Raw genomic sequence first — 23,526 nt, 5'->3', positions numbered from 1 at the left:
GGGCCGATTGGCCTCCTTCTGCACTGTAAATTCTATGAAAGAAAGAGATATAAATGTGTGGCCATTCAAAATGAATGCCTATCTGTCTGGTGACATTGCACTTTGCAAGCACCAAGCGGGAACATTTCTAAATTCAAATTGTATTAATCTAAAGGAAAGCTTCGAGCGTTCTCAACCAGTTAACTGCTTCCTTCTAAATAGTTTTTGATGCAGTCTTTCACATTTGGTTAAAGCATCAAGATGGAGCGATTTAAAGTTTTCTATTACTTTGCAACTATAGGCTTTCATTGAGGCAGTGAAGAATTTATCATATTATACAAATTCTAGGTTTCAAGGAATGCTATTGGCTGACTAGTGAGGCTATTCCTCATCAATCAATTAAACTCTCCAAAATAAGCAAAACACTGCAGGTGCTGGAATCTGAAACAAACATGCAATGCTGGAAAAACTCTGCAGGTCCGGCAGCATCTGTAAGGAGCGAGAACAGAGTTATGTTTCGAGTCAGTTTGCCCATTTGTCAGAACTAAGAGAGGCTAAATCTATTGGGTATTGTGGAGATTTCTCCCCCCTCTGCTCTGACTTAAGAGCCAAACAGACTCAAAGTGCTATGTTTATCTCTCCCTACAGGTGCTGCCAGACCTGAGTTTCTCGAGCATTCTCTGTTTTTAGTATACATTCCATCTGGACTACATGGCATTTCTACCCTTAGGCACTGCCAATCTTTTATGTACTTTTTTTTGTACCTCCGCCAAGCCCTTCATCCACTCAAAGGTCTCCTTTTTGGTCCTTTAATCTGTCACATCTTTCCTTTGACTGCACTATTTGCTGATTTGTATCTTGTCATCTACTAACCTGTTCTCGTACTCTCTAATTTCCTTTTCCTCTGTACTTGTTTGAATTCAGCTTGGTTCTCCACTGAACTATGGACCTGGTCAAACTTCCTCTTTGCTACAATCCACCTGGTAAGCTTTGATCCCGGTGATCATCATTTATCGACCCCTCCACCCCTCCTCACTTTTCCTATTTCATTTTAATCTCTATATCCAGGAAGGTCTAGTTGCCCATGTAATGGAATACATTCAGTCTGCACAAGAACCTTCTCCTCTATTATGAAGGTGCCTTCCATTGCTCAATAACAAATCCATCATTTGAGCCAATCTTCCTGTGGCTTGGTTGTGGTGATCGGATGGTTATTGGATAAAACATACATCATGGTAAATGGCCCTCACACTTCTTGTGCTTTTAAGTTTCTATTGCCAGGCAATTTGCTGTGACTGTTGTTGAACAAGCTAATTAAAGCTGAATTTTTTTGCTGCCCCAAAGGACATGCTATTCTAAGGAAATGGCTTCTGCTTCACGATCCTGAGGACACAAGCACAGGATCCAAGGGATACATGAAAGTCAGCTTATTTGTCTTGGCAACAGGCGATGAACCTCCGGTAATTATTTTTAGTGGTGTATATATTCATACTTGAAGTAAGAAAGGTGAAAAACATTTCCCTTGCGCCTTTTAAATGATTTCACTAAATCCTGTCACTGATGAGATGTCTGTTACTCGGTATTCCGTAAGCTTTTATTGTATTGCTGCAAATGCTAATGAGAACTTGACAGTTTGGACCTTAAAAAAAAAAAAAAAATGCATCAAGGAAAAGAATCATTGCAACCTCAATAATGTCAAACCATGAGCCTTGACTGAAAATCAATGACTAATAGGCCATTTTGAATAATATTGGTCCTGTCATGAAGATGTGCCTAAGGCCCAAATAATTTTTAATTCACTGTCTGGCAAACTTAATTGAACTTTTAAAAACCAGACAAAAGCACAATCTCAGCCCAAGATGGCTAATTCCTATTTGCATTATGATCTATTCCATGTTCCGACTCATAGCTGTGGAGTAAGTCTATCTGCAAAACCCGTCAAAGACAATTACTTCAGGAGAGTCTGAAGGACTTGCATCTCCTGTCTCATTAGCAAGGCATCGATGTAACCACCTGAGTTATTCAACTGTTGGAGAGGGCAGAGTAATTGCTTGGACAATGGAAGCCTGGCTGAGTAGCTTCCTTCCGTTAGTTAATCAAATCACCATTGAAAAGCATTGGCAATGGGGGGGGGGGGGGGGGGGGGGGGGGGGGGGGGGAAGAGAAGAGATTCTTCCTGCCTCTTCCCCTCTCCAACCCACCTGGTAAACTTTCAGCACTCGAACCATCCAGAGATGCTGTTCTCCAGACTAGTGAATCCCAGCAGTACCGCCTCCAAAAGAAAAACAATTCTGCTGTCTACATCTTGAAGTTAAAACCATCAAATTGAGCCCAACTATAGATCATCTACTCTTTTATTTTTTTTTTAATGGATTCTAATTTGGCCACCCCATCCTTCCACACTAGTATGTGTGTGAGAGTTGGGATGTATTTCACGGTTTAATTTGTAAACCTAAACATGCTCCTTGTTAAACTCAAAAAACCCTGACCTATTGGTTCTTTTTATGATCAACATGTAAACAGTTAAGTATTCACTGACTTGTATCCTGTTACAGAAAAGCTCCTGCTGTTAAACGAAGAGGGGAATCATTTAACTCCTCGCCTTCACCTTGTTGTAACAGTTCTATCTGGAGAATAGTAATGGGGCATAGAGATTCAGGGAAATCAGCACAAGTCATTTGTTTTTGTCAGAAAACAAAGTTCTTCATTGCTTGAAACCAAAACTGAAGTGTTAAATTTTCGTAACTGTTTTGCCAAAATGGTCCTTCTCGGTATTTTGGGGGCAGGCAAAAAGCTGCTAACTACAAAATAACCTGTTTTTTTTTTTTGTGAAAATGAAAGGGGTGTCAATGCAGGGCTATCCATGCATGTGCTGGGTGAATGCTGAAATTAATTTATAGTAATGGACTGTATAGATTGCTCGAGTGACTGCAGTGAGTGATTCGAATTTCAGAATTGCTATTCAATATTTTGCATTTGGAGAAGTGCTTAAAGATGCATGCTTGCAAAAGACTGAATAAAATGTTGAGTCTCCTATGTTAAATAGCTTTAGAAGGGATATTTATTTGACCATATGTAGTGGAAGTGTTGAGATTCATTCTTAACATTGTGATGTCATTGGTGTGCTTCATGCAGCCCTTTGAATAATGGAATAACCAATGGAATTTGCTATTGGATGGCATTGATGTTTGGGTCGATCAAGTGCACCAGCTATGAGCCCAGTGTCACCAGGACAAAGGCCAAGTGCCCTCAAAGAGGGTGCCACTAATGTAGGTGATGAAAAAAGGGTAACACGAATGTAGGTAATAATCTTTAACACTGCAATGAAGTTACTGTGAAAGTAATCAAGTTAAAATTACCTTAATCTTGCTGCACTACCACACTTTCAGTGTTTGCGATGGTGCCCAGCAGTGTTCAATGATCACAGAAAACTTCAAGGGAGCAGGTAGATGCCATGTGATCTAGTTACCCTGGTCATACACAACGTTTTGAATAGTACATTGCAAAGGTTTTGCATATCTTCAGAAGGAATCTATGGTACTAGTGGGGAAAGTGGAAGAGTATCTGATCCATCGTTTCATGCTGGGTCCTATTGTGGGGGCAGAGAGAGTACTCTGGTCTTAGTTCTGTGGCACGATTCAATAGACCAAACACCAAGCTGTAGCAATAGTAAAATGGAACGGCTATGGGTGAGGTAGGCTCTGTACTGCATCTAAACGAGGGGTCAGTCACCAGGGGGCATAGGTTTAAGGTCTGTGCGGCAAAGTTTAGAGGAGATGAGCGAGGCAGGTTTTTTTTACACAGAGGGTAGTGAGTACCTGGAACTCGTTGCCAGGGGAGGTTGTGGAAGCAGATACATTAACGGCGTTCAAAAGGCATCTTGACAAATACATGGATAGGATGGGTATAGAGGGATACGGCACGAGGAAGAGCTGAGGGTTTTGGCCAAGGTTAGTATCGTGACCGGTACAGGCTTGTAGGGCCCAAGGGCCTGTTCCTGTGCTGTATTGTTCTTTGCTCTTTGAAATACCCACGGTCAATTGTGATGTGGGTATCATGGCCAGACAGCGAGGAGCAGGAAAAACTAAGCAATATCCTGCTTCACTGTAGCCACTATCTATTAACGCACCAACTTTTTTTAAAAATGTGTCCAATAGATTGAGAAGAAAGACCCAAATGAAGAACAGGACGATGTTGAAAGTAACCTGCTGCTCCCTGCAGGGCTCACACTTCGATGGGTGACATTCCTTTTGAAGGTGTACAGAGCAGAGGATATTCCGCAGAGTAAGTTAGATTTCTGGTTGAAGGGAAGAATGTGTTAATATTAGATACTGAAATTTGTTTGAAAATTCAACATGCAAAATGCTACTCAAGGTGCAGTATCCTCCTTATCGTGATCTGCTAGCAGAGACCAGGAAATCTGGCCAAAAAATGTACATTATATATCCTGTGTAATTGTGATGTGTTATTTTCTGTTCCTATTCTTCCTCATCATCTTGGTAGTCATCCTTCTTGTTCTGAAACCCTGGACCTACCCTCCCCTGGTTCCATTCTTGATAACACACAATTTTCTCCTCCGTGAATTTCCATGCTTGTTCAGTCTCCCAGGGTGTGCCCCAGGGTTCCAATTTTAGACCTTTCCTATTGCTCATCTGTATGTTGCTGCTTGGTGATAATCTGTCAGCACAGGTTTAGCTGATGCCTGACCTTCCTTCTGCTTGCTTCTTGACTATGCTCATGCTCCCCACCAGCTTCTGTCTGGATGAATCACAACCGTCAACTTCAATGTTGGTAAGATGGAAGAGTCTTGTTTGGCTCATGCCAGAAGCAATGCACTGCAGATCCTAGCCCCATCCCACTTTCCTTCATATGTCACGCCATGGAGTAGAGCATGCTGTTTTCTTCAACCTGAGCTGAATCTATATATTAGAAATTTTGGACTTCGGTGGTGACCATTGAGTGAGCGGTTGCACATTTAGTGGCTCCCGCTCAAGCTGGATTTTTCCCATCTTTTCCCCACCTGAAGGGATTTGAGTGCAAGGGGAGGTCTTACTCCTCTGGTGTGGCTGGTGGACGGATCCACAGACTTGAGTGGGGCAAGAAGGAAAGAGCTGCTGAAACAGGAGAGTCTTTGTGGTGCGCCACAGGATAAGAGGGCAAGGGGGCTGCTCTGCCTGCCCAGTGGTCGACGGAGCAGTTAATAGAGTTCCTTAATGGAAAGCTCTGCCAGCAGAGGAAAGAGGCCCTAGAAGACTTGGCCAAGGTGGCGGAACCAAAGTCAGGGATTGAGAGAGTGGAGCAGAGGCTGGAGTCCCAGGGTCGGGTGATAAAGAAAGTGGAGGAGGCGGTGGGGGAGCACAAGGAGCTGTTGGCCTCATTGGTGGCTGAGGTGGGAGTAATGCAGGAGACCCAAAATAGGCTGAAGGAGAAGGTGGAGGATCTATAGAATCACTCCAGAAGACAAAACCTTAGGTTTGTGGGGATGCCAAGGCATCAAAGGTGCAGAGGCTGGCGTGTACGTGACTCGGAGGCGCCGAAAGCAGGGGTGTGGCTGAGCGGCTTGGTGGAATTTCTGAGGCTGGAGAAGGTCAAGTTTGTCTCGAGGAGGTCGGTGGATGGATTCACCCGGAGGTGGAAGCTGCTTATTGATTTCTTTAAGGATGTTTGAGGGGTCAGCGGGGTGGTGGGGGAGAGCGGGGAAATCGGGGGTTAAAATGGGGAAGGTGGGATAGGAGAAGGGTTTGGTATTAGGGGAGCAGAGGGGTCGCGGGTGTTGTTTACAATGTTGTTTGGTTCTTCTGCTTTTGTTTGTTTACATGATGTGACATGATACAAATGTACAGCATATGAAGAGTTAATGTTATGTTGCGCCTAACCACTAGAGGGAGCTCAGGGACAGTACGATAGATTGCACTGGCACTTGGCTTTGGGGGAGGAGATTACTTTGGAGCTGAAGAAGACGAGATTCATGGTATTTTACAGAGCTAGTTAAGATATAATGGTTATAATTAGTAGGTAAGCGATAGTGTTAGTGAGTGTAGTTTAATTCTTGTATGTATGTTTGCTATTTAGAATAAGCATTGAACTCAAATTTAGTCGTGTTAATAAAATTAATAATAATCGCTTATTGTCACAAGTAGGCTTCAATTAAGTTACTGTGAAAAGCCCCTAGTCACCACATTCTGGCGCCTGTTCGGGAGGCCGGTACGGTAATTGAACCCACGCTGCTGGCCTTGTTCTGCATTATAAGCCAGTTGTTTAGCCCACTGTGCTAAGCCAGAACTAAATTAGTTTAGTTCTTCAAAAAGAACTTTGTGTGTCTTTGTGATCACTCCGCCTTCCATCCTGGAAATCCCTCACAAAGATCACCACACATCAAAAATGCCTTGTATAAAATATTTTTGAAAAACAACTTTTATCTCTCTTACCCATTTCTGTTTTTACCCATCGCTTTGAAATGTTCAACTTCTTCCAGTGCTGAATATTGTCCTTCAACTCTTGCATGCATTGTGCACGTTTTATTCATCATCAATTCTGCTGTACTGTCTGGCTTTACCTCTCTTCAGTTTGCCATAGGCAACAAAGCCTTTTGAACCAGCCCTTCGGCAATTTTCTCTTTTAATCTCTGCTTTTGCTGTGACTCCGCCTTCAAAAGATCTTCTACTTCCATACACCTTTTGACTGCTTTTCTTAAGCTTACTCTTCCTCCTGTTATTCCAGTTTGGCCATAATGAACTTGAGTTTTGTAAATGTAATAAAGGACCTATTTTAGTGCATATGTTGCATCGCTTCCACTGCATTTGAACTGGATTGTGTGATGTTTACGTTGTTCAAGTCATTTCTGGCTTTCTCCAACTATTGTGATGTACCAATGGAATATTAGCAACAAAGTTGTGATCAGGCCAATGTTCTGTTCCTTTTACATTTTAGTGGACGATGCCTTTGCAGAAACTGTTAAATCAATATTTGGTGCAGGTTCTGATAAGAAAAACCTTGTGGACCCATATATAGAAGTTGGCTTTGCTGGGAAAAAGGTGAGCATCTGGTTGTGTCCATATCTGCATCCCTGTGATTTTAGCATGGAATTCAAGCTTCCTACCCACTGCCCTGCATATATAACACGGACTCTATTCTGTTCCAGCTCTGTACAAAGATAATAGAAAAAAATGCAAACCCTGAGTGGAACCAAACAATCAACCTTCAAGTCAAGGTAGAATCTGTTTCTGTTTTATTAACTGCAATTATTGGTTTCGATCTGCCAGTAGATGTCATGTGGTATTGGTCATATGTCGTAGGGGACGTGGTGGCATAGTGGTGTTGTCATTGAACTAGTAAACCAGAGACCCAGAGTAATAATTTTGGGACCAGGTTCAAATCCCGCCACTGTAGATGGAAGAATTTGAATTCAATAGAACATCTGGAATTAAAAGTCTAATGGTGACCATGAAACTATTGTCGATCATCAGAAAAAAAGCATCTGATTCACTAATGTCATATAGCAAAGGAAATCTACCATCTTTACCTGGTCTGGCCTACGTGTGACTCTAGACACACAGCCATGTAGTTGACTCTTAAGTGCCCCTTCAAGGACAATATGGGATGGGCAATAAATGCTGGCATATCCTGAGATGCCCACGTCCCATGAACTAATATTTAAAAAGTCAGAAATAGCCCCTGACCTAATTGCAGTTTGTTCAGAGTTAAATTATTTTTGTACTGGTCAAATGCTTGACATTTGTCCGCAAGATGATATATGGGTTAAGAAAAACATGGCAGGCGGAGTAACTAGGGATTGTTGGGAGATGTGCCGATCAACAAGTGACCTGGGCCTGAAACCATGAATATTTGGTCAAGGTTTATATGAGCAGGTTTCGGTGTTAAATGTTGATAAAGTGTGGCGTGCACTTTGTGACGAGGAAGGTAATTAACTCAATTGCACACCTAATTGATCTCCTGTAGTATTGACATGGGCACTTAAGTAGTGTTCAGAGGAAATATGATTAGAACATGTGAGGATGATTAACCATACTAAGATAATTTACGTCTCCATTGTAACGTCATTCATTTGATCCTTCGTTTACATGAACCTAAATTTCTCTGTCCCAATTCATAATCTGCCTATGTAAACTGGTTACAATGTAATCAACACCCCCAGCTCCAAACCATGAAGTACTGCAGTGTTACCATGGCAGGAGGATGTAATTTAGTGCGATACGTTTACAAGGGCATTGTCCATTCTAAATGTGCAACTGGACATCTTATCCTGGAGACAATTGAAGAATGTAACTAATTTGACCACAGGGCAAGTTGATGCAGATGTGTGTGCGCAGATGGAAGTTTTTTTGATTATTTGTATGAAAATTGGTTAAATGTGCAGTTGCCATTCTTTTACCTGTTCCTTTACCATCGCTATGAAGGCATGTTGTCTGAGAACACACAAAGGCCCGCTTCCCATTACTTAAATATCCCATTTCTATAACTCTGGAAGTTATACCACAATCTGCCTGCCTTCTGTTGGTGGCACAGTAGCCTAAGCCTCTATGCTATCTCTCCAAACCTGTCCCTTTCATGATGGTAGGGCGAATATTGTTTTAATTTCTAGTCCCGCTTAAAAACTAAATTTGAACATGTTCTCCAGTTCAACACACATCACCTAAGCTAAGTCATTGACTTGGAGTCACATCACTCTGTGTTTTTCTGGGTGGCATGCAGGACCTTCTATGTGTAAACCTGAAAGAGGGTTTTTACCATTTTGATGAAGGAGTTCATTTTCCTCAACACAGCAAATCTATTCCCAAATGTAAACACAAACTCCAATGTGAAATGATCAGTGGCCACTTGGCATCAGATAACAAAATGGCTCTTGGTTATTCTGTACCAAATAATTGCACATCCAGCCCAAAATCATGGCAATCCTTTTTTTAAAATATTTTTGTTTAGTACGTGAATTATCCCTTACATTGGACTTTAAAAATTGTTGCAGTCCTTCAAAGTGCTTTAACGCTGAACCACCGTCTAGGGCCAGATCGAAAAGCATGGTCTCGCCCAACTCAGTAAAGTGAGATCTCGTGAGATGTCATGACCTGGATCTTGCCCTCACTGGGCGCGATTCAGATTTGCACATTTAAGCCAGCAGTTAGCTTCACTTAAATGTTTCTACGCCGGAGTCTCCTACTGCCTGGGATCAAATGCCTGCGCCTGAGAGACCTTGCCGTGATGCCATTTAACACAAACATGGAGTAGGCGTAACGATACTTTAGGGGGGGGGTTGTCTCTGGTGATTTGGTGGCTCCTGGTAAGTTGGGCTTGGGGCAGGGTGGTACACCGGCAGCGCTAGTGGGGCAGGCTGTCATTGTAGGGGATCGGGCATGGGGGTGCCCTGCCCTTATGAGGTGGGTGAGGGGCTTGAGGGCCCCCTAACCCGTAAGCTGGGGGGGGGGGGGGGGGGGGGGGGGGGGGGGGGGTTTGGAGACTACGGTAGGGGGATCAAAAGATCCAGGCAATATTTAAAAATGGAAATTTTCAGGAAATTAATGTAAGTGCGACCTCGCTGGGGCATTTCCCACAGAGGGCCCCCAAAAAAACAGCCCCATTTGATAGCAGTGCAATTCTCACCCATTAAATCAGGCTCCGAATTATTCTATGCCTCCATGTTGCCATTTTGCTGGGGACTCTTCGGGCGATGGAGTCTCACCATTTCACTTCATTTTTGTTTCAGATTGGAGCAAAATGTTAAACTTGTTAGTTGTGAGGGTTCCATGATTGTCACTGGCATATATGCTGACCCTCTTTAAAGCAACTTTGGGGCAGTTCCTCTGTTCTTCAGTGTGCTATTTTCAGTCTTGAGCTGTTGATTGTATAAGTAGGAAAAGGTCCAGTGGAGCTGCTTGTCAAATTAGTGTTGAGTGAGTCATGTGGGCTTTCATCACACATACAATTTGTGCATTTAAAAGCGCTCTGTATTGTATGTCCTTTTTCTGAAATTTTAAAACCTGGTGATGTAATCTGGTGTTTAATCTGTATTGCTATTTTAAATTCGAGCCTGCTCTGATGTTTTCTCGAATTCAGTGATGTCCGTTCTGATGAGTAGTCAGAACATCTTTATCTAGTTGACTTGCATTGCCCCTATATTTAAATGTGCAATATTGTGACTCCTTTCTCTTGTACATTATCCTTCCCTCAGCATTATTTATCTGTCGCGTTACACAAAGCTTTTGCAATTGGTATATAAAAAATAAATTATTAAAGTTTTAAAAAAAAACCTAACTGGCTATCCATAAATTAAGATTTAGAGAGATTTTTGATAGATGGATGGAGGGAGGCGGGCGAGGATTATGGGGCATAGTGGAGGCAGATGGCAAAGTGGAGTTGAGGCCATGACCTTACTGAATGGCTTTTGCAATGAAATATTAAATGAAGAATCCCTCTCTTGAAATAAAATATTTCTTCTCTCCCTTCGGCAGTTTCCATCTATGTGTGAAAAAATAAGTTTGACCGTGTTTGATTGGTGAGTATGAAGCAAAAGCTTTCATGGATTGATTGTGTTTGTGAATTTATCAACTGTGAATGTCCTTTTTGGAATTAACTAATGAATGTGCCATTGTCGATATTGTAGAAGTGTTTGGAATTGGGTCACCTCTCAGCAGATGGTAACAGTGAGGCAGATAACAACTACTTTTGTTAACAAAGGATAAATTTTTTACCATAATACCCCCTGAAGTTTTCTCCATAGCTGATGTTGTCGTTTTTTTTCCTGGGAGGATTGATTTGGAGTCTGGGGTGCGGTGGGGGTGATGTGTAACACACGGGGCGGGATTCTCCCATTCGGCAGCAGAGTTTTCACGCCATCTGAAACACTGTCATGTTTGACGACTGCGTGTATGGGCTGCTGGGAGTACCGATTCTGGCCCCTACAGGGGCCAGCAGGGCTTAGGAGCAGTTCACGCCGCTCCTTCATTCTGCCGCGAACTGTGCGCCGCGGGATCCGCGCATGCGCAGTGGCGTCGCCGTCAACGAAGGCGAGCGCAATGGCCTCCCTCAACGCGCTGGCCCCGACGCAACATGTTGCGGGAGTTCAGGAATATAGGAAAATAGGCCTGGGGAGCGAGAGGCTGACCCCGCATGCAGAGTTCCCGCCGGCTGCGACAAGGTGTGGACGGCGCCGATGGAACTCTGCATTTTTAGAGCGTCCGCTAGGCCCATCTGGGCTGGAGAATCGGCAGCCCGGCCGCGTGGAGATGCCCGCGACTGGCGCCACGCCAGACCAGCCAGTGTCAATGACGCTGATTCTCTGCTCTACGGAGAATCGTGTGTCTGCGTCGGGATTCACATCTGATTCACACAGCTGCAGTAGGGAATCGTCTTGAATTTCTTTTGAAGTTCAGTGCACAATCATAAGGTGGACTCAGGAACTGGAAAAACATAGTCTTATCAGGCCAATCCCGCAGTTGCTTTAAAATAATATTTCTTGTACCCTTCAATTGTTCTGCCAACACACTAGCCAACTTTTATTAAGATAAATTAAATTTTGGCATTTGATAACAAGCAGGCATCAGAACATAACAATGACTAGGACGATGATAAAAGCAGGAATGAAATTCTGCAAAGGCAATAATTATTTGAGGGGAGGTTTGTAGATGAGAAAAGAAATCCATGTTTAGATTTTGCTCGCACTTGCTTTGTGTGATTATTGATTGGAACATGTTATTACCTGTAAAATACCTGGAATTCTCGGATCAAATAGTTGATTTTGGTTCAGTTAGGCGCTCAATTGCATGGGTTGCTCACTTTAAAAAAAATTTTTTTTTTTAAATTTCAATTCTTTTTTTTTCCAATTAAGTGGCAATTTAGTGTGGTCAATCCACCACCCTGCACTACTTTTAGGGTCATGGGAGACCATGCAGACAGAGGGAGAATGTGCAAACTCCTCACGGACTGGGACTGGGATCGAACCCGGGCCCTTGGCGCCATGAGGAAGCAGTGCTAACCACTGCTCCACCGTGCTGCCCTACATTGATTGCTCATGTTCTCAATCTGGCCACCTTGAGAAATTTTCTCATCATATTCTCCCTGTTGGGTTTGTGCAGTTAATCATTACCATCCTTTAAATGGTGGGAAATTGGGATTGGAGAATTGTGTATGTAAACCATGTTGGCTGGGTTTGGTTGTTGGTTGCGTGTGTATTGTTCACTTTGGGTTTTTTTCTTGAAAATTGTTTAAATTATAAATGCCTCAATAAAATATTTTTAATTAAAAATCTTTACCATCCTTGGTCTTAAAATTAGACAGCTTTGTCTCACCTTTTTTATATGGGAAGATAAATGTACAGTGTGCCTGCTTTTCCCCCCTCCTTCCACCATCCTGTATAAACATTTGTAGTTTTTACATTCATGCGAAAAAATGCAATAAAGTCAGTGGCACATACCATTTGTTTAATTTCTGTTGTCAGAAAGCATGTTGATGTGATGTTATGAGGGGTAATAGATATCTAACGACAGACTCCAATACAATTAACATGACATGGAATTGGAAATGGGCTTTTTGTCATTTCTTTTGAGCCCTTCTGATTGTTCAGCTGGTTAAAATGGCAAGTTCTGAGCCACTGACCCTGACTACCTGATAGTGCAATGTTGTTCCACAGTGCTTTAGTTCCTGAAAATAATATCAAAAATATGGCCAATATCTTCTAGGGATCGGATGACTAGGAATGACGCTATTGGAACAGCATTTTTGTACCTCTCCAAAATAGCTTCATCTGGAGGCGAAGTTGAAGGTTGGTGTAATTTTCACTGTCCTGTTACTGGTGCACTGCATTTACAATGCAAAGCTTGGTACAAAGCTCCACTGCTAGTTCTGGAGACAATTTTGTTTCTATACTAAAGTTTTGGTGTGTTCAGGGGCCAGATTCGCTGACCACCATTTCTGCTGAATGAAACAGTTGTCAACATGGAATTTATGCAAACTGTAGTTTGCAGCCTTCCAGAACGAATAGTTTGTCTCTTCCTGGATATCTTCCTTTCTTAATTTGCATTTTTAGCTATGTGCAACTACCTTATGGATCAATATTATATGCCCATATGTAGAGTTTCATTTAGATGTCAATCTGCAGTCTCCTTACTTATTATAAAATGGCACAATAAACCGTTGTGGAGTATGCAAAAATAATTCAGTTGAAATACTTTGTATGTTCCATTAATTGTGGAAGGATTGTACTTGATGAGCCAAGTCAGTTTTTTGTTTTAGGAAACCAGTTGTTCTATATGTATGATGTACTGTAGCAGCAAAATGATAATCACGCTAGGACTGAAACATTCTGTTGCTGCCCATTCTGTTCTTTGAGCCTCCGTGTCTTCCATTGTTCAACCTTTTACCCCCTAAAAGCTGGCCACTGGATTTATTTATCAGCAGGTCACATTTCAGTGAGATGAAGCACTTTTATAAAGGTGCTTGACATGGGGAATAATAAACTGGAAGTTCAACAAATCCACACTGATGATTACAACCCTCCTTTTTCTTTTCCCTTGCTTCATTTTATTTTTAACAACCAGGTAATCCCCCTCCCCCCCCCCCCCCCCCCCCCCCCCCCCCGCAAAGTAAATCTTTGTTGGAAAAGGTATCTAATTTTTTTTAAACCACTGCAGCATTGTCAGTGGGAGGTAATTCACAAGAGCCTGAAGCTGCATTTGAAATCTGTTACGGATCATAAATATGATGCAGGGCTGAAGACATTGCTGTAGCCCATTGATCTGTCATGTTTACATGAATCCTGTATTTCCATGGCAAAATTCCACTCTGGTTTTGCGGGAAAACGAAGAATGCAGCATTTCACATAGAGACTGTTAAGTTGTCCAGATGTTGTGGCACAGATTTATTTTGCCAACCTAGCTTTCAGCAAGCAATTGTTTTTCAAAGGTTGTGTTTTAAGAAATGTACCCAATTTATTGGGGCCTTTTGTCAGCACTGTGCCATTCAACACTGTTCGGACCTGTTGATGGAATGGTTAATGCTCCCATAATCTTTTGTTTGTGGCCCACAATTTGAATGAGAAGATGAGGGTTTCCATTTACCAAAAAATTAGCACCAAATTCTTCTGCATTTTAAACACTTTTTTCAGTAAATATCTTTTATGGTTGATGTTTTACTTTAACCGTATCAACTGGTGCATTCTCTTGTTAAACAATGGGGGTGATTCTCCAGGAGCACGAGCCCAAGGAGGACATCGCAATGGCTCGCTGAATCAGGCACAAGGGCCAAAACAGGATCACCGCTGGGCAACAAACCCATTGCAAGTCTCCCGGCCCTGATCAAATTCCTGCAGCCCCGGTTCCAATGAGGCTTTCGCCCAGAGTGGACAAGAGCATACTAATTCCCACTTTTATTAATATGATCAACAAGCATGTGGGTGAATTAGTGCAGCCCCTGACCAGCGAGGACATGGCAGCTTGGGCTTCGAGTTGCTGGAGCGGTGGTTTGGGGGGTGGTGAGGGGGTGAGTATCCTCTCCACACTTGCCTCCAGGGTACGCTCCTCAGTATATTGATGCACCATTGTTTAGCAGTGACTAATTGAAGTGTATAAAGTAACTGAACAAATTGCCATATTAATAAATGTTTCTGATGCTCATTGTTTTCCATTCCAGCAAACCCACCCCCCACCCCCGGAGAACCTGCTCTTGTTGGCTGGTCACTAGAATAAATATTGACAGGACATGTAGTGTTTTCTAAACAACATCATCTTTTTCTAGACCCCCTAAGAAGCTCAGTTCCTGTGAAGCATAAGCCAGGTAACTTGCAAACTGCCTCCTCCTCTTCTAGCTAATGGTATGGAGGAGTGCAGCAGCAGCCTGTAAAGGATCATCGCACCTCTTCCTTCACCCCCACCTCACGAGGTGCATGGTTTCTCTTAACACTTGGGCAGCACAATCTGGTGGAATAATGGATTGTGGCCCTGCATTGACACGGTGGTGCTGTGCATTGGTGCTCCAGGTGATACACATTTAGTGAATTGTGAAGCTGGTTGTACGCAGCACTGAAAACATTCAGTGACTGGTTAATTATATTTTACTTTGTAACATTCTAACTTATTTTTGTTTTCTACAATCCAGATGATGAGGGAACTGGGGCTTCTCCAGCAAATGAAGGTTTTATTTCTTGGTCTAATCTTTGAACGTCTGTTGCCAAAAGTGGGACATGGTGTGGGATGGGGAAGGATAAAGATCACGTACAAACATTTGTTCTCTAATTTGGCTTCAAAAATGATCCAACTTTTGGCAATGGATGTTCTCTCATATGATGGCTATCGGACTTGAGTGCCTTAGCTGGCTTGATAATCTTGTTTTCTTTTATAAGCTCTGCAACCTGAAACATCAGGTTGATGAGTTTTTCAATCTAGGCCCAAATGTGCATTAAGTGGTAAGATTTAAAATTTGGTGAGTCCCACTGATAAGTGCTAAATTGGGATAGAAAATAGCAATGTACTTTTTCCATCCCCAAAACATTTTTTTTAGTCTTCCACCCCTGAGGTACCGCGAATGTGGGCAAGCTGAGTGCCAACTGGTCCTGTCTAGAAACACTTGCTTCCGGCAGACGTTACTGGGCAACAATCAGGTTTATTTAAGGGTTTTTAAAAATTTTGCTCTAAACACAACAAATTTGAAGGTAATTGTGATACCAATCTGATATTGGCTAACTAACGTAGCACAGACCATGGATTGTACTGTGATGTTCTTGGTTTGTACTGCATGGTTTGGCATCATGAGGTTTATTTATGCATTGACCAGTTGGCGTCCGTCACTAGTTCCAGTGCATAGATATTTAGCTGCTTCCCAAATTTTGCCGGAACCTTCATAGGACAATGTTACGTTGTTCCACAGTCTGATATTTACATTTGGTGGATATTTTAAAATTTCAGTTGCACTTAATTTCACGTTCCTGCCCAATTAGTGAAAGAAAGTTATTTTCTGTCACTGTTATTGGAGTGAAATGTGGAATCTCACTCTGCTGCTAAAATGCACTCTGGTCCTATTTACTTTGGCTGAAAAATAGATGAATTGCTTGCAAGCACCTGCCGCACCAAATCGACTTTTTTGCATTGTTGTGCTTCATGTTCCATAGAAATAAACTCTTAAATCATGCTTGGAAAATATCTAATCATAACCGCTCAAGATTAGACACAATTGTTGGTTACTACCTGATGCTCTTGTTAAATGTAGTTTCAAGAATTACAGTTTGTCAATTCAAACATCAAGTTGCTTCTTGGACAGGGCAGCACGGAGGTTAGCACTGCTGCCTCACGGCGCCGAGGTCCCAGGTTCAATCCCGGCTCTGGGTCCGTGTGGAGTTTGCACATTCTCCCCGGGTTTGCATGGGTTTTGCCACCACATACTAAAGATGTGCAGGGTAGGTGGATTGGCTATGCTAAATTGCCCCTTAATTGGAAAAAATGAATTGGGTACTCTAAATTTATTTTTTTTAAAGTTGCTTCTTGGACATTAATTCAAATATAATTTTCTTTCTTTTCATTTTCACTTACTATTATCGTGTCTTGGGGACTGTTACCCCCATTCTACGTGTTTAGATGTGGGGGGGAAGGAAAAGATGATCATAGTCAATTGGGAATGTAGTGAATAAAAAGCATTGAGATTTTCAATTCAGCAGCTTTAAATGGAGTGTAAACCGTCCACTACATTTGGCCATGAGCTGGAGTGGGTGCATCGCCTTCAACTTTGCAAGTCCCCAACTTTAGAACTTTATTATCTGATGGCGCTGTTAGGGTTGTTCCCTAAGCCAATGACAACTGTGCCACCCAGTGGTTGAGCAATTGAAGGAAATTTGAACATTGCCCAAGATTATTTTGATTTTGATGAACAGATTCGAAAGTTGTGTGTAAAGAATAGGAAAAGACTCTGGGTGGGATTCTCCCAGCCCGGGGTCAGGCCGGAGGAGCCCCGCAACCGGGCCACGCCGCTCCGACGCCGGCACGCGATTCTCCGCCTGGGATGGGCCGAGCGGCCACTCTAAAAACGGCAGAGTCCCACCGGCGCCGTCCACACCTAGTCGCAGCCGGTCGGAACTCTGCGTGCAGGGGCGGTCTGTGGGGGTGGGTGGGGGGTGGGGGGGGGGGGGCACCAACCCCGGGAAGGCCCTCCGATGGGGTCTGGCCCGCAATCGGGGCCCACCAATCGGTAGGGCCGGCCTTGCGCTCCCCGGGCCTATTTTCTTCCGCGCTGGCCCCTGAACTCCCACGCCATGTTCCATCGGGGCCAGCGTGTTGAGGGAGGCCACTGCACATGTGTGGGTGGGCGTCAGCGCCACTGCGCATGCGCGGATCCTGCGGCGCACAGTTCGCACAGGGATGGGAGGCTAGAGCGGCGTAAACCGCTCCAGCGCCGTGCTGGCCCTCTGTAGGGACCAGAATTGGTACTCCCAGTGGCCCGTTTGACGGCGTTTCCGACGGGTTGGACACTCTGCCCCTGAATGGGAGAGTCCCGCCCAATGGGATTACATTTGATGGCTTTAATATGGAGCTCGTACTTACGTGCACATTTGGCCTTCTCCAGTATGGAAATGTCTAATCTGTATGTCTGCCTGAGCTATTCTTCGATCATTGTGGATAGCTCTTGGCCCTTCTATATTTATTTGAACACCACCTCCAAGTAGCTATATTAAATGATCACTCCCAATGGCGTTTAGAAAAACATACTAAACCTGAACCCCGGCAACCAAGTCACAACTTATTTTTCTCTCTCTCAGCCAGGTTTTGTGGGTTTCCTGTCTTTTTGTAACTGATTTCATCATTCTTTCCATTCAGTCAATTATTCTTTCTCTCCTCTGTCCCTTGATTTTAAGTGTCACTGTTTGCAGACCCAGGCTGATTTTTGCCTGTAGTTAAGTTTCTACCACTCCTGAACAACGCTATCGAGATGGCGTTGAGTACCTAATGCATGGCCACATGTACGGCTGCTATCAGTGTTTTCACAATACTGTTTGTATTAAGGACAGCTACAATTTTATTGACCCTTAACCGAGACTCTTTACTATTACTCCGGAATGCAACTTGTACAAGCTCTTTCCGACAACGGATCAATTTGCATTTTCCCCTTTAATTTTGGCTTTCAAACTTTTTATTGAAGGAATTGAAGAGCAAAATTGTGTCTAATTCTTGCATCTAGCTTGTAGTTTGCTAAAGTAAAAACAGAAACTGTTGGAAATACTCAGCAGGTCAGACAGCATCAGTGGAGAGAAAAAGGGAAACAGTTCCGGTCGCAGTGATCAACGGTCATTATCTCTGAAGCGTAAACACGTTCTCTCAACCAATGCTGTCTGACTTGCTGAGTAATTCCAATTGGTTTTATTTTTCATTTCAAATTTGTAGCATGTGCAGTAATTTTGCTTTTGTAGCTTTTGTTCTGTGGTTGCAGTACAAGTCTATTGATTTGAAAACTTCTTGTCTAGTTCAGTATAGCTACATGCTTTCTGGTAAACTTGGTTTTATGTTAATTTGGAAGGGGTGAAGGGTTATCTTGGGTTCTGGTCAGATGGTTCCATGGCGGCATTTTGTTTTTTTTTAATTTTGCCTATCATTGTTTTGCTTTAGTTCTTTCCCCTCGAGGCCTCAGAACTTTATACATCATCTGCTGAAGGGGAAAGAGTGAGCAATCCATGTTCCCACAGGAATATTGATGTGACTCCATGCTTTTCCATCAAAAGTGATAGTTGGAAAGTGAAAGATCTCCCAACTTGGTGCGTTTACTTCACCCACTCTGGGTGGGAGGAGAAAAATAGCTTCCCACCCAGTAGTGTATTAGGAGTAATGGATGGCATGTGTATGCAAGATTTGTTTGTGTAATTGTGCATAGCTGTGGAGGAAGTATGAATGGTTTATTGCTTGATCATGGAGATTGAGACTTTTTGAGGAAATTTTATTCTGTCTGCTACTAAATGAAATTAGCTGAACACTCCTTTTTCTCACTCTCTGCTCAACTCTGTCCAACAAGAGTGAATCAATAGTTTTATTTCTTCCCAATCTAATTAGGTGAGGCTTCCAATTTAATCCGGCAAATGAAACTAGCAATGTCTGGCGAGTGAGCATTGCTCATAGACGAGTCCTGCTGAGGACTAAGTTTATTGATGCATTACATAACTCCTGCATTTCAAATAATAGACTTGAAACAGTTATTTGGCGCTCTTGAGATAAAACAACCTTCTTAATTGCAAGTGCATTTTATGTATCTGCGCACATGCTTACTAACCCACATTTTAGAAAATGTGTTTTCCAAATGTCCATTTTGTATATTTTGTTTGTTGATCACCTTCTGTGTTTCGATAGGGGAAACAGGAGAGGAAGAAATAGGATTTCTTCCAGCTTTTGGGCCTTGTTACGTAAACCTTTATGGGAGTCCCAGGGAATACACTGACTTTGCTGATCCTTACGAAGAATTGAACTATGGAAAGGTTAGTCAGAAATGTGACCTGTTTGCTAATCTCCCTGATTTAAGGACAAAGGCAGAATGTTATGCTCCTTGAACCTGAGGTGGGGGGCAGGGAAGAAAGCATAGCATTTAATGTGCGGGAATCCCCCCCCCTTTCCAGGAACCTGCCCACCCAAACCCCAGATGCAATTTTTCATTTAACGGCCGTATCCCGCCCAGCCTCGAGAGCAGGTGCGGATAGGGTGTGAAAGTGACTTTAAAATATTTTCCCCCAGCTCTGATGGGAATGGGGGCGGGTGCAATGCCTCACTCTTACAGTTGTGTCGCCCTTGTCCCTGGACGTTGGAGCTCTAAGCCCCACCCCCCGCTCCAAGCCTACAATCAACGCTCAAGTGAATGTCCCATAGCAGCAGGAGCTTGAGAGTCTGCGGCTGCGCGTAGAAATGTCTCCTTTTTACGATTTCACTTTGATGTATCTGAGCTCAAATTTGTAAGAGATGTGACCCTGAAAGTTAACATGTATATTGGCTCTTGTAAACGGAGGCAAAGACACCACGAGAGGACAGGCTGACAGGGTATAACTCACTTTATTCCACACGTGCCACAATAATCCTCCTCTCTACACTACACTCCCCATAGGTTATTCCTCCCCACACTACTTCCAGGTCGGGGTTTATATTCGGTGGAGAACTCCTCCAGTTAGGAGGGAGCTCTGCGCCCCAGTCACCTGAGTAGTTCATTCTCAAATGTCATGGGGAAGTGGATGTTCTCCAGCTCTATACCTGTAGCGGGTTGTAACATTGGCATCATTGGCAATCTTATTGAAATTATTTAGTGGAACAAAAATTGGCTGTGTGGGATATATTTGCACAGCAAACATTTCTAATTGGCACATGTAGCTAGTTCAGATGTTATAATGTTAGTCTTGGAGTTTATTCCATGTTTGTGCAAAGAGACATTGGTAATCAGGACCAATACCAAATGTACAACTTTAGGGATTTTCTAAGTCAAAAGAGTTTCACTGTAATATAACCATGCATCTCTAATCTTTATGGGCCAGAGGAATCACTGCAGGCAAATCTGGCTACGCATCCAGCTCTTGAATGAGAGTATCCTTCAATTATACTGTAAAGTCTGCAGATTGCAACAAGAATTTTGGGTACAACAGGAAATTTAAGTAATTAAGTCATTAATTGCAACTTTTCAAGCATTCTTTATCCTTACTGAGACCTGCTCTGTGTCTTGAGTATTTTAATGTCTAAAGCATCTGTCACATCCAAGGGATATCTTTTGGCTCTTCATTCACCACATTGATTGATCTGATCAATCATTCAAATACCTCCCACCCCAATGGTGTGGGCCGCAATAAAACATTTGCTCTCTCCCATCCTCATCAATTTGCCCTGGGTATGAACACCTCTTCAGCCAAAGGGATGCAGGTTTGAGTTTGTGATGACTGAGCAATCTGAATATGATTGAACCACAGTGAACAAAAATTGTGTTACTTCCTGCTGGCAAAACTGCCCCCCTCTTTCCCCGCCCCCCTCTTCTCCCCACCCCCCCCCCCCCCCCCCCCCCCACACACACACACACACACTCCAGGGCAAAGTTCGAGAAACAAGATAACACACCCAAGAACGTAGAAATCACTAATGACTTTGTCACAAAGTTGAAAGCCTTCGTTACTCTGTGTAACCCAGCCCTGAGCCTTTTGTGTCTAGTTTTTCTCGTTTATCCTGCTTGTGTTTCCACAAACAAATTTCTCTTCCTTTGATTCCCATCATGAAGATTCTTACCCAGCACCAGAAATGAGGCAGTGACTAAGTGATGGTCAAATCTGGGTTTGTTGTGTTGATTAGTTTGTTTTGTTGATGAGAAATGCAAGAATAAGTGTGACACTGTTCGCTCAGTTTATAAATGAAACTTGTAACTGAGTCAGAGAGCAGATTGGCTGAACTCCCTTCACTACTCCGATGTTGCTACTGTTGGTTTCAAGAACTATGGACCATGCGGGAGGAATGGGGCAGGGTTTCCGGAGCCTTATCGTTGTCCAGTGAATCGTGGGAACTGTGCTTGTATGTCTCTTTTCCCCCCCCCCCCCAAACCACCAAATGCTCAACAAGCTCCAAGCAGCTTGCCAAGTCCCCATCAACAGCATTTTCTCGAGATGGACAAGGACAGCAGATGCACAGGAACACCACCACCCTCGAGTTCCCCTCCAATTCATATCACTATCCTCACTTGGAAATATAACGCGTTCCTTCACTGTCACTGAGCCAAAATTCTGGAGCTCTTTTCCTAACAACGTTGTGGGTGTACCTACACCACCCAGACTGCAGCGGTTTAAGAAGGCAGCCCATCACTTTCTTGAGGGCAGTTGAGGATCCTCCCCATCCTTAGGCACTCTGCTGACACCTTGGAACATAGTGTCTCGGTAGATGACTCCCTGGCACTGCTGAATTGCTGGGGCTTTGAATCGGAAAAGTTTTTTTCTTAAGCTTGACGTTAGTGAAATTTATTTATCCTTTTTAGGGTGAGGGAGTTGCGTATCGTGGTAGAATATTGGTTGAGCTGATCACCAAGCTTGAAGGTAGTCCCGAGAAGAAATTGGAGGACATACCTAGCGACGATGTTTTAGTGGTCCAGGTCAGTCATGTAGCTCCTTTTGTTCCGTTAATTATAACTATGCTTAAACCTGTGACTGTCTTCATTTCGGTCATGTAACACTCCTTATTGGGATACATTTTTTTCTCTTAAATTTCCATAATGACCCTCTAAATTTATCCTCTACACGTCCAGAGTTTTTACTGGCCTTGTGCAAGTGATATTTTGTTTTTGCTTTTAAGAGTGCACATGTAAATTCACTAATGTATTAACTTGGAAATTTTGGTCAGAAATCAAAAGCATTCTGCTGTCATGCTGCAGCTACAAATGCACCAAAACTGTCAAAGCTTCTATCCCACGGCTCGGCCATTGGGTGGCGAGCATGTTGTAGCAGCCTCTTTTTGAATAGATGAGCATTTTTCTGAAGTGGGATTGTATTTCACAATTTATTCCATCATACTTTCTTCAGAAGTTTTAAATTCTTTGTGGGATTCATTATTAGTCATCAACTTGGTCCAGTTTTGAAGTTAATCCCAATCGTCCTGTTTCTATGCCAGAAATACCAACGCCGGCGTAAGTACAGTCTCTCTGCTGTCTTTTATGCTGGAACAATGCAACGTGAGGTTGGTGAAGCCATCCAGTTCGAAGTCAGCATGGGCAATTATGGCAACAAATTTGACAAAACGTGCAAACCCTTAGCATCCACAACTCAATACAGTCGAGCAGTGTTTGATGGTGAGTATCACCTATGTTGTGAATCCAGTAAGTCCATTACAAAACACATCTGCGTTAAATGAATCCACCCCAAATGTATTTTTATAAACCAGGATGTGTGTTCCTTGCAAGCCATAACTAAGAACTGCATTGCCTTCTCGTTCATCAGCCCTTATGGTGTCAATGGCATATAATGGATGCGCTCAATTTTTGTACATTGGTCAAATGTTAGTGTTAGTGTGCAAAAAGAAAATAACCCGCTGAACAATACAGATTATGTCCCTCCAAACTTCAGATCAAATCTTCAGAGCATTTTGAGCTGCACAATACACCCCGTCTGTCAACATAATCCACTCAATTACTGTGGCGGCAATGTCCACTGTCTACAGAGTTGCGGCAAGTTGCCAAAGCTTCTTCAGCATCTCCCAAAGCAATGATGAGAAGAATAAAGGCAGCCAACATATAGAGACATGCCATCTGCTCCAGATTCCTTCCCATGCCCCATGCCATTATGCATCAAACTCCTGGCTCGCCCTACCCCACTTAGTTCTGGCAGTGTCTTCATGACCAGGGTTACAGCGATTCAAGAATCTCCATAACTATTTCCATGGCAATTAGGGATGGGCAATAAACGCCATTGCCAGTGACACCCAAACCCCACGGATGAATAAATAAAGTACTAGGATAAAGCACTTAATTTATCCTGTCACTATTGAACAAAACTTGTCGTGATCTTTCTTGTGTTCCACAGGAACCACATGGTGAACTTGCAATTGTCTCTCTCGTCCTCGGGAAGCATGA

At 43.1% G+C, this 23,526-nt stretch overlaps 1 protein-coding gene across 7 annotated transcripts in view; it reads left to right on the top strand.

Annotated features, from left to right (window-relative positions):
* The window catches only part of LOC119979244 (myoferlin-like), a 284,837-nt gene that overhangs the window by 98,613 nt on the left and 162,698 nt on the right, over window positions 1-23,526 (top strand). For 4 of the 7 annotated variants that reach the window (XM_038821181.1, XM_038821179.1, XM_038821176.1 and 1 more), the window contains 10 exons: window positions 1,324-1,439; window positions 4,137-4,263; window positions 6,910-7,013; window positions 7,121-7,189; window positions 10,443-10,486; window positions 12,669-12,751; window positions 14,722-14,760; window positions 19,305-19,429; window positions 21,940-22,053; window positions 22,569-22,746. In XM_038821181.1, coding sequence (XP_038677109.1) covers window positions 1,324-1,439; window positions 4,137-4,263; window positions 6,910-7,013; window positions 7,121-7,189; window positions 10,443-10,486; window positions 12,669-12,751; window positions 14,722-14,760; window positions 19,305-19,429; window positions 21,940-22,053; window positions 22,569-22,746 — 999 coding nt within the window. Of the gene's footprint in view, window positions 1-1,323; window positions 1,440-4,136; window positions 4,264-6,909; window positions 7,014-7,120; window positions 7,190-10,442; window positions 10,487-12,668; window positions 12,752-14,721; window positions 14,761-15,081; window positions 15,118-19,304; window positions 19,430-21,939; window positions 22,054-22,568; window positions 22,747-23,526 lie in introns of all 7 variants that reach the window. The other 3 variants (XM_038821182.1, XM_038821178.1, XM_038821180.1) reach the window with 2 other exon arrangements.

This window comes from Scyliorhinus canicula, chromosome 16 (genome assembly GCF_902713615.1).
Source record: "Scyliorhinus canicula chromosome 16, sScyCan1.1, whole genome shotgun sequence".
Lineage (NCBI taxonomy): Eukaryota > Metazoa > Chordata > Chondrichthyes > Carcharhiniformes > Scyliorhinidae > Scyliorhinus > Scyliorhinus canicula.
This window is presented reverse-complemented; position numbering and strand designations above follow the sequence as displayed.